We start from the raw sequence: 11,320 nt of genomic DNA on the forward strand, positions 1-11,320 counted from the left end.
AATCCTATTGCTTCATTCACTGTAGAGGAAATACAGTGTTGTTTACCAGCTTGTTTATGTGCCGGCTAAAACTGATCGCCATAGATATTTGGTTTCCATGAGATTTTGTGAGTTTTGTGGTCCAATTCGACAACGCTACAAAGAATTCTGCAGATTTTCTAGCGACTACACAACCACGTAACTCAAGGTACAGAATCTTTATTCAGCATTTTATAGTCACTCAATTGTTTTGTCACCCGAACATTTATCACCGTGTCCACAAAAGCCTATCCTGAGCCAACGGAATCAGTTCTTCATAATCTATTCCTTTATTGTTAACTTTAATATCTCTTCGACTCTTCCAGCAGCACCTAATCTCACAAATAGTTCCTTCTCCTGTCGTTCCACCCATATTCAGTTTTCATTTGTCGTTTCCTCTACTTTTTGTCATCTAACTTTTTTGAAATTTATGTTGTGAACGTCACAGCATGAGCATTCATATATCCGACAAAATTTGTGCAAATTTCGTTGTTTCTTTGCGCAAAGCTCTGAGGACGCCATATTAAACTGAAGGTTTACGAAACCACTTCCAAGTGTATTGAAAGGAAGGTGTGTGAAAATGTGATGCTCTTAACTAAGCAACTCCGAGGAAAATAATCCTTCTAGAGAAGCTAGCAGTACGCTCAGATAGTCAAAAAACCTCTCTCATGTTATGAAACCCAAAGATTTGTTACCGTATTCAGAACAGCCCGTCACTGGTCACTAACCTGAGCCAGATGAATCCTCTTACCCTGGATTTTCAAAATAAATGTTAATATTATTCTCCATCTGCACTTAGGTTTCTGACAAAAATTCTGTATCCATATCTCACGTTCCTGTCTGTGCTACATTGTGCAATGTTAAGTTGCAAGCATTTCCCAAATCTAATCTGGTCTTAATTTTGTCCTGATTGTAACTTTCGTTCCCAAATATTTGAACTTTGCCACATTTGTCTTCAGAGCGTGATTTTGGCCTGCAGCCTAGTAACGACGCATTAATATATATTTTTTTCTATATCCCTCCCTTATTTAACTAACACCCCATAATGATTTACGTTATTTATATTTTACGGTAACCATTATTTTAAATCGTCAATTTTACAGCGTTATACAATAAAAATATCAGCCTGTATATTCAGATATTGTTAGTGGGGCATAATGAAGCGATTCTGTCTGTGACGTTTATTATAATTTATTTCATAGTTCTGTAGATTTTAATTGAAGGTTTCGGAAATTTATTTAGACATTGCAGGTTAATATAAGGGAAAATATTCTGTTACTTCTAATATAGACATGATAAATGAAAGGTTGCATAAACAATTTAAAAATGACTTCAACGCATAGACTAGTTTTGTTTTAATGCAATATTGAAAAGACTTGATCATAAACATATTTCAGTATCGTTTATGTTATATACATTAACTTACCGTATCAGAATCAGAATCAGTGACGCCTACCGTCTTCACACTTTTATCGTCACGGGCGCCTTCTCAAACACAACTGAAGCAGTCACACTCCATGATTTGGTGCGACGCACCAGAAAAACAGACGACGATCGCCTCGCGCATACGCTCTGCTTTGCGCTGCGCATAATGTGCGTATCCTGTAACAATTGTCGTCATCAACAACGGTCTGTTAGACTCGAAGATACTTACCCTAATAACATTTGATTCATAGACTACGTAATATCAAATCTAAAACTTCTTGACGATGGTGAAGAGTCAATTGAATAATTTTTTTTTGTGGATATTATCCATCGTCTAGTAAATATAAAACGTAAAACGACGTTTCGGAGATGGGACTCTATCTCCGTCTTCAGGTTCCTACACAGTTGGGCCCAACTCGTCCGGAGATAGGGATTAGCTCTATCTAGTGGGCCCAACTGTGTAGGAACCTGAAGACGGAGATAGAGTCCCAAATCCGAAACGTCGTTTTACGTTTTATATTTACTAGACGATGGATAATATCCAAGAAAATTTTTATTCAATTGACTACGTAATAGTTGGTGGATTTCAAATTCTAAAGATGGCAATGATAGTTTCTCCAAAAATGCTGTTGTTCTAATGTAAGGCAATCATTCTAAATACAGCATTTGCAGTTTTGATGACAGCCCACCGATGTAAATGGACACGTGTTTTTATTCTTGGTAAAGCAACCCAATTCTTGCATTGGTAAAGGCATTCTAAATACTTTTAGGACAAGCGGTAGGAGCCCTTAACTGAACTGATCACCGCAAGACCTCTACCAACATTTTAGCTCTTTCTTTATGCTGAAGGTCGTGACTTTGTATCCTGTATTGTAGAGGTTTACTCAATTTTTGTTAGGATATGCAGTGGAAATCCTCTAGATGAAAGTTATAAACACCTGAAAGTCTGTAGCATCAGATCAGCATTTTAATTTTGGTACTGCTATCCGATTCCATATTGGACCAATTCTTCTGAAGAGGTTTCCTAAGGCCTTCTTAAAACAAGCTGTGGAGCTAATCGGATGAGAATCAGACCGTCTGGAAATCTCTATCATCACGAGACAATATGTGGACATATACCTAAATCCGAGCTCTGTAATTCTTAATTGTTACTTTCTTGAGAATGTTTTATATTTAAGGAAATGTAAAGAAAAATAAAGTTTCTATTCCAAATTATAGTTTTCCACCATTATAATTGAAAGAGGGTGGTTTATTTTTGTTTCATTTAATTAAGGTGCAGAAGAAGATACTTGATGAAGTAAATGGAACTTGAAATTGATATGACAGAATATTCCGTCCCTTCTAGAGGAATAGGAAAGAAGAGATGACCTATTTATTGATCTGGTTAATGTCATTTCGGATCTGATTTGATTTTTATGCAGGATACTTTTTCTTGAGGAGCGTTTGTGAATGAGAGACGATATAAAGAAAGGTCTGCATTTTAAGGCGTAAAGGCTTGTATTTGAATGATTCTTGTTGTATTTAACGACATTTTATAAGGGTACTGGTTGGGCATCGTCGACAGACTTATTTAAAATTTTATAAACTGGTTTTACTGGTCATCCATGTGGTTATGTCGCAAGGTGTAGGTGAATGGGAATTTGCCATCACAGTGTTTAAATCTCATGCGTGTCGCGACAAATGCAAAATTATGAGCGAAAAGGAGTGGATAAGCATAGGACTTGTATAGGACAGAAAGATCTCAGAATCCCTTTCAAGTTACTTATGTTTGTCTTTACGGCGACTATCCCTCCTATATTTACAGTTTTACTATGATTAAAAGAACCAAACTGTGAATCGAATTCGCATAGCCCTTTCCGAAGGCAACCATGCTACTAAATGAGCCTTCGTGGGCAACATTTTCTTTTACGAATCTTATGAAGCAGCAGAAAAGAACGTGGGATTAATTGGAAAGGATGTATGAAGCAGCGGTCGTGATGTGAGATACTAGCCCGGTGTTTGTGTGGAGCTACTGAGGAAAACGAATAAAATCCTAAATCAACAGCTCTGCCGTTACGGTCGGTGTGAAATACGGTGTTCATAAATGATTTACTGAGCATCAGTGATTTCAACTTACGTGGGATTAAACAAATCAGTGTGGACTGCGTCGTGCATTCGTTCGATTTAAAGATGTCTATGCACACGCTTAATTTTCAATTGTTGATGTTATTGATTTTCGTGTTATCAGACATGTCTTTTCTGATGTTGCTGGAGAATATTGGACTGCACTATCAATTGAGCCGCCGATGTTATATAGAGAATTTCACAAGTTTCCATATGTATTCAACGGGGCGCTATTATCGTTCGTCCTCAGAATATCCAACATTACATAAATAAGCCACATTCTACACTCCTTCTTATTACAGCATATTTTAATGTTAATTTAGGACGTTACAGATTGTAAGAGTGTCATTAGTATTTCTTTCGTAATACGTTTATAATGACCGTAATTCCTTCAGAATAGTACGAATATAATTTATTGTGTTGGTAATTTCTTGCTGCAATGTTGGCGTAAGGATGCACCCAACAAAATAACATCGAAATTTACTAAACTGTACAGTGTATTTCTAATAAAGTGTCATTCTTGATACTTGTAAATGTTAGATAAATTGGAAGATAAACATGAGCTTAGAATGGAGGAACTGGTGCCGTCTGTGTGCAAATTCAGGGGCAAATGGATGTGATGTGTTTGAAAACAAGGATCTTCTTCTGCCAGAGAAGATTCTGAAATATCTTTCAATTTCGGTGAGTTCTCTGGCCCGTAGCCTATAGGATGTGTCAAAAAGACAAAGCTGTGGCGGCCATGTTTCCACATTAAAACCGGGTTGAAAGTAGTACAAGATTTATTACGCTGGCTCAGAGTGTTGTTTGTGTTATTTATTGTTGTTGTGTGAATTGTGTAACAAGACAATTTTGCTGTGCTACAAAATTGTGGCATTGCTATTTGCTGCCGAAATTATAATCGAGTATATTTTGGGACGTCTGTGAACCCCGAATTTAACGATTTTGAGCATCATAACCAGTTCATACAATTTTGTTACTGGTATGTTCTTCCTCTTGGAATGTATGTACGTAATACTAGCACATCATGTTTATACTCTCATATTACATGCCATAAATTGAGGTAGTCCTTGTCAATAGGCCATGCATATATTTTCAGACACCCTGTCATGTACAAATGTCACAATTTTTTACCTTATTTAATTACAGAATTATGATGGTTGTTGCACTAATGTGTTCCATCTCAGGCCATTCTTGCATTGGTGTAATTCCAGGTCATTGTTGCATCTCAGGTTATCATTGTGCAGTAGTGGTTTCCAGCAATCAGACTACTCATCTCATTGTTGCAAAAAATGTGACAGGCAGAGATAACAGACATGAACAAGCCCATAAGATGTTTTCCGTCATGAAGAACACCTAATAATCTAATTATTGTTTATGATTTAAACCAGGAAATTGAAATTGTATGAATATATTTAAAGTAACTAATTTTATAATAACATTTTACCCATTTTAATGTATATATAAATGCAAAATATTTGTGAGTAATAATAAATCTAATTCATAATTTTATATTCTTGGTAAGTTTTCCACAAATTTTAAATCATTCACTCGGCACAGCTTTATATCTACAGTAAAAGATTATCAGTGAGACTCTGCTGTGAAATGTAAGTTGTAGAGACGTTATTTTCTGTTTGTGCCAGGTTGACAACCAGGATGATTTGCCACACACAGTATGCCAGTCCTGCTCACAAAAACTTGGCTCATTTGATTGCTATGCAGAGCAGTGTCAGCGTGTGCAGGCCATGTTCCGGGCAATGGTTGAAGCAGCTATCGAAATGGGTGATGAGGTTGATACCAAAGTTGGGTTAATTCGAGAAGAATATCTTCAGGAGGGTGAAGAAAAAGCTCAAGATGAAGAGGTACATAATTTAACATTAGCTCTGATGAAATCAAATTGTAAATAAAATTCTTGATATGCAAACCTGCAGTATGTGTTACAGCCTTTGGACAGCAAGAAGGACATAGAGATGCTGGCAATAGAAGCAGATCCTTTCATCCCATCAGATTGCAGTGTTCCAGTCATAAAGAAATCCAGAGTGAAGGCAATTAAAAAGAGAGTTGTCCGGGCAAAGAGTAATCTGAAGGCCCGTGGGAAAAAAGTGAGGGTTCTGGTCCGGACTGGAAATGAGAGCAAGGGTCGAGGAGAAGGAGAGGGGGAGCGTCGTGTCAGCAGCAGGCTTCAGAATCTGGCACAGACTCAGCGGGACTTTGAGGCAGCTACAGCTGGAATTACTGACGATGAAATGAAAATCAAGGAGGAGAAGGATGATGATGACAGAGGAGGGGGAAGCGAGGTGGAAGAAGTACCACACCAACCCACATCTAAGAAACGTAAGTGAAGTTGTGTTTAGCAGGGCATGTAGTTCACACAAGGAGGTACCACAGCAAACCAGTGCCAAGAAACATAAGTGATTGTTCGTGTGATGGGCTTGGCACGTAGCACTCGTAGGTTGATGTGCCATGGCAGACTCCTGCCAAGAAACATAGGTAGGTTGATTGAAGTTAAAATGTTGACCATATTACAATGGTATATAATATAACCTTTGCAAAGAAAATACAGTATCTCATGTCTGTTAGTACATTTACGAGGTGCGATCGGAAAGTTTCCAGACTGCGCCTATAAAAAACCGTACACTTATCTCAGGTATTAAATTCATCCATCACCCTCGAAGTAGTGCCCCTGGGAGTGAACACAACGATCCCAGCGCCGCTGCCAAGCCTGGAAGCATCCCTGGAAATCTTTCTTTGTCAGCCTGTCAAGCACCATCTGCAATTCTGCCTGAATCTCTTCTATCGTCTCAAATCTCCTTCCCTTTAGCTGAATTTTCATCTTTGGGAAGAGGAAGAAGTCACACGGAGCTTAGAAAGGAAGTTGGGGTCGGTTCTTGCAAGATCTTTGAGCTCCTGACAAACGAGAAGTTGATTCTGCTTCTGGTCCTCAGACAGGATGCGTCGCATGTGGAGTTCTTCCTTTAGAATCAGCTGACAGGTCCCATAGCCTATCCCAACAATGTCGCACAAGTCGTTGATGGTACGACGTCGATCTTCGTGAATGGCCTGCCGAATCTTCGTAACATTTTCGGGCGTTGTGCTCGAAGATGGTCGTCCAGAACGCTCGTCATCATCGACAGAGGTTCGGCCATTTTTAAAACGTGAATGTCACACAAAAGTTTGTGCACGACCCATTGCAGACTCCCCAAATGCTTGCTTTAGCATTTCATAGGTTTCCGTAGCCGTTTTGGCGAGTCTTTGGCAAAATTTGATTTGTTCATGAAAATCCGCCATTCCGAAATCGCTGGAGGGTCGGTGTAATGCACTACCAAAACGCCCGTAACTAAGAAACAAATGCCAATGCGAATCAGTGTGCCGGCTGGCACACTGATTCACTATGAATGTAGGCCGCACCCCCTAGCGGCAGAAGCTCGTACTACATCCGGTTCGCCCTCTATTGACACAGTCTGAAAACTTTCCGATCGCACCTCGTAATGTCTGAGACCACTCATATGTTGGTTAAAGTTGATATCAATGATTTGCACTGGAAATATTTCATATGGTGGCATTTTACAGTCATTAGAGTATTACATCATCCAAGTGGCAGATGTCTCACTGCCTTCAAAGTGTGCAAATGATCAGTATATGCTCACATATTTCTTAGATTGTAACTTGTAATGGCCTGTATGAATGTCTGCCTCCAACAGTCATTACAGTATGCAGCAAATTCTTCTTCTGCTTGAATTGTTGCCGCTTCATTAGGTTCTCTGATCTTGTGCTGTTGATAACTGTTGATTGTTTCGTTCTTCTTCCATTCATGCCTTCATGAATTCTATTAACTACTGTGTTTTGCTCTTTGTCTTCTAGTTGAGGGCTATAGAAATAGCTGTTTTGGCCATCTGTGTTTTCCCATTCTTTCTACATATCCATATCATCACATTTTATTGTTTTTTTTCTTTCCCCGCCCAATTTTATCCAACAAAATTGAATTTTGCTCATTTCAGCAGAGCTGTTTCTAAGATGACTTTCTTCTGGCTTGTAGTGCCATGTAGTATGGAACTAGGAGCAGTTCTGTTTTATTTATTAAGGGATGTTCCAAATGCTGCATTGTTTGTTATTTGTTTCTTTATATATTCCTGTTTACAATAAAATATTATGGGAATGGGTAATTTTCATTTGTTTCAAAATGTCTGTTTTACATTCATTTCTCAAGTTGGTTTCTCACTACACTGCGAATATTTCCATTAGCTTTGTTTTGTTATACCAGGAGGCCGACCTTCTAAAGCATTGGTTGGTGCAGCAAAGCGTAAGGCCAAGATCCCGAGAATTGTAAAACTGAAACCACAAGAACCTGCCATTAAAGAAGTAGCCAGTGAAGAGGAAAATGATGCAAACTTTGATGGTAATGATGATACTGCAGACAATAGTGAGAATAATGAAGATGAAAATAATGGTGGTGGTGATGATGATGATGATGATGATGGTGATGGTGATGAAGATGAAGAAGAAGATGATGATGATGATGATGACATGAAGAAGAAATCTGAAGGGGGTGCTGAAGAGAAAGGTACTTCATCAGAGATGAGTCATCAACCAGCCATATTCAGGTATGAAGTATTTATACTTAATCCTTTCATTGTTATATTGTCATATCCATTGTTGTGATTGAGATCAGCTTACAACCTGTTGAAATTTGTGTCTTCATTTACAAAAATAAAGCTACACACATAGATATCCAAAAGTTGCACACCCCATACAAAAAGATGGTGTATTTATTCAAATATGTGCGTGTGGCATTGAAATGAGGCAATCATACTGTGTTATATATGAGACCTTGGGCTGTCTGTTGTGTCTGAGCATTTGAAGTTTGAATGAACTTGAGTTTTTCATAGTAGAATGTGTGATAGTCCATGTATTTTCCATGTAGTGTCATTACACCCAGAAAAATTGAGTATTTGGTGTGCTGTTTTGCATTCCTCTATGGCTAATCTCCTATTCTTTACCAATATCAAATGCTGAATTCCAACAAGAACTGATTTTGCATTTCATTTCATTAGTAGATATATCTGAATAAAAATGCTGGTTACAGCAAGATGTTGCTTCAGTACATGTGTTACACTCCATAATAACAATATTAATTTAATTTGAGATAGTTTTTATAAATCCTTTCATAACACTTCTTTATGCTCAATTAGAGCTGTGATGGCCCCTGTTCACAGATGGGAGTGCCATGTTTGTGGAGAGGTGTGCAGAAACTGGAACTCGCTGTCAGTTCATTGTAGACGAATGCATGAGGAAGCAGCTCATGTAGTATGTCTATGCGCCAAAGTGCTGGCAAGCAGAGCATCTATCATAAAGCATCGCCTGAAGCACACCAACACATATAAGTACAGGTGCAGGAAACAGTGCACTTGTGTATTGTAAATTCTATGTAGCAGTTAGTTATATATCTGAATTTAAAGCCTCCTGTGCTTCCTGGTACAAATAATACATTAAAATACTCACAATGTGCATGAAACATACTACAATGTTTTGTCTCCATTATTGTCTGCTAATAGTGCATTTTTTGTGCAGGTGTACCAAATGTGACAAAGCATTCCATCGTCGTGCCCTCTATGATATTCATATATTGTCACATGTTCCAAAAGAAGAGCAGCCATTTGTGTGTTGTAAATGTGCCCGCAGATTCCACTGTGAGGCCCTTCTGCGGCAACACGAGAGAGTTCATCTCCCTCGAGAGGAGAGACTCATATATCCGTGTGACATCTGTTCTAAGAAGTAAGTTCATCTTTTAGTAATTTCACAGATGGAGTATGAGTTTGTCACACTGTGTTTGAATAAAGTTAACCTATCAATATTGGGGTGTCCGCAGTGGCCGCGTGGTCTGAGGCGTGGGCCTTGTGCTGCTTGGTCACTGGGACCGTGGGTTAGAATCCCACTCAAGCCATGAATGTCTGTCCGCGTTCTTCTGTGTTGTGCTGTCCTGTGTACAGGTAGAGGCCTTGCGACGGGCCGATCCCTCGTCCAAGGATTCCTACCGAATGTCTATAGATCAAGCCAACGAAAAGTTGGGACCCGCAGTGCTAAGGCACTTGAAGAACAGGTCGTTCCCAGTATCAATATTAGAGGATTTAAATTTTCATAAAGAACCTGAGGACAGGTGAAACAGGTTTTTAAATTTACAAAATGTATGCTTGACTGAAGTGGCTAGGTTGTGTAATTTTAATAAAAATGCATTTATATTTTGAAGGATAATCCTGTAATGGTTACAATATTTGAGGATATGATTACATTACCTTAACAATTCAGCATGGCCTTAAAGGCAGAGTTATCCCTGTGCTTAATTAAGCACCACATCATGAAAACACATGAGGCATTGGAGGTATTGCTATACATATTCCTTGACCTTGGTACTAATGGAGGTAAGTGGTCAGCTTCTTACCCCATATGCTTCATCCCCATGGAAAATGACCTATGTATCCATTGGACAGGAGCCTGAGTGAGCCCCATAGCTGAAAAGAAAAATTTCTGCCGCTGCCTGAAATCAAACCCTGGTGAGCACTAGTTTTATTCAACAAACACAATATACGCAGCTTTATTTAGCAAAGGCATGACTTATCCTCTGTTTTTTGGCTAATTGTATAGAAATAAAGTGAAGACATAAGCATCCAAGTCATCAAAATACTAATAGAAAGTAATGTTTGTTATACAACTAGGTTTAGCAGTAAGTCAGCAGTGTCAGCTCATTTGAAAGCAGTTCACTTTGGTGAGCGTCCGTTTGTGTGTGACCAGTGTGGCCACAGTTTCACTTCAAAGGGAATCCTGCAGGAGCATCTGACCATCCACAGTGATGAGACACCATTCAAATGCACTCAGTGTAAGAAAAGGTATGGGCAAATTCACATTGTCTCTTTTGTATGTTCTGTGTGATTATGCCACCTTCTGATGCACTCGCATCTAAGTTGTCCTTGCTGTTTTGAGGCACAGTTCTTCGTGAGAAGCTAATAGTGACTTGGTTGGTGAAGAAATTTCCTTTCTTTCATGGAACAATGTTTACAGGAGCCTGACACTGGGCCCTATCGTGAGTCAGATGAATGCATTCAGCATCCAGATACCTTATATATATATGTGGTCAAGAAACTTGACTGGAAGAGATTAGTTGATAGACTTAGATGTAGAGCGGATCAATGTTAATATTAATACACATCTTATATATATTGATATATTGATATATTGATCCGCTCTACATCTAAGTCTATCAACTAATCTCTTCCAGTCAAGTTTCTTGACCACACTTTTGTAACCTTGTTCTAAAAAAACTTTCTTTGTTTTTGTCCTTGGGGTGAGACATGCACAAAAGAACAGGTACTGTTGTACACTTTTGTATTTTAATGTGTGTAGGAAGACAAAAGATTCTAAATTGAATTGTATCAAACATCCTCAGATTTAATCAGGTCATAATTTTTTCATGATTGAAATTGTACCAGTGGAATAAGGTCTGTATTGCAATTGCTTATTTCACATAACACCTGAAAGTTACAGTGGCTAAATAATCTGTGATGGTGCAGTTTCAAGACAAAGTACCGGCTGAAGATTCACAGTGACACGCATCGAGAGACACCATACCAGTGTCCAGTGTGCCCTCTCCAGCTGTCCACAAGACGCACGTTGCGAATGCACCTTGTGGTGCATCGAGACACCAAGGCCTATCAATGTGCAACATGTGGCAAGGCATTTCGGCGTGCAAAGGATCTTAAAGTGAGTGAAACCATAAATTGTCTGT

General features: G+C 38.8%; 2 protein-coding genes across 7 annotated transcripts in view; one reads left to right on the forward strand and one right to left on the reverse strand.

Moving 5' to 3' along the window:
- wry (delta and Notch-like EGF repeat containing weary) overlaps positions 1-1,530 on the reverse strand; it is a 61,525-nt gene extending 59,995 nt beyond the window's left edge. For both annotated transcript variants that reach the window (XM_022087097.2, XM_022087092.2), the window contains exon 1: positions 1,445-1,530. The gene's annotated coding sequence lies outside the window, so the exon portion shown is untranslated. The remainder of the gene's footprint in view (positions 1-1,444) is intronic.
- The window catches only part of LOC110841433 (uncharacterized), a 120,901-nt gene that overhangs the window by 107,047 nt on the left and 2,534 nt on the right, over positions 1-11,320 (forward strand). Inside the window, exons 1-8 of one of the 5 annotated variants that reach the window (XM_087352872.1) lie at positions 4,010-4,227; positions 5,187-5,405; positions 5,475-5,877; positions 7,805-8,144; positions 8,757-8,930; positions 9,112-9,315; positions 10,254-10,424; positions 11,106-11,295. In XM_087352872.1, the coding sequence (XP_087208998.1) occupies positions 4,105-4,227; positions 5,187-5,405; positions 5,475-5,877; positions 7,805-8,144; positions 8,757-8,930; positions 9,112-9,315; positions 10,254-10,424; positions 11,106-11,295 (1,824 nt within the window). In that variant the 5' untranslated portion in view covers positions 4,010-4,104. The other 4 variants (XM_087352873.1, XM_087352874.1, XM_087352876.1 and 1 more) reach the window with 4 other exon arrangements.

This window comes from Zootermopsis nevadensis, unplaced genomic scaffold (assembly GCF_977971745.1).
Source record: "Zootermopsis nevadensis isolate Lab colony 2312 unplaced genomic scaffold, Znev_1.0 Znev_ptg000021l, whole genome shotgun sequence".
Taxonomy (NCBI): domain Eukaryota; kingdom Metazoa; phylum Arthropoda; class Insecta; order Blattodea; family Termopsidae; genus Zootermopsis; species Zootermopsis nevadensis.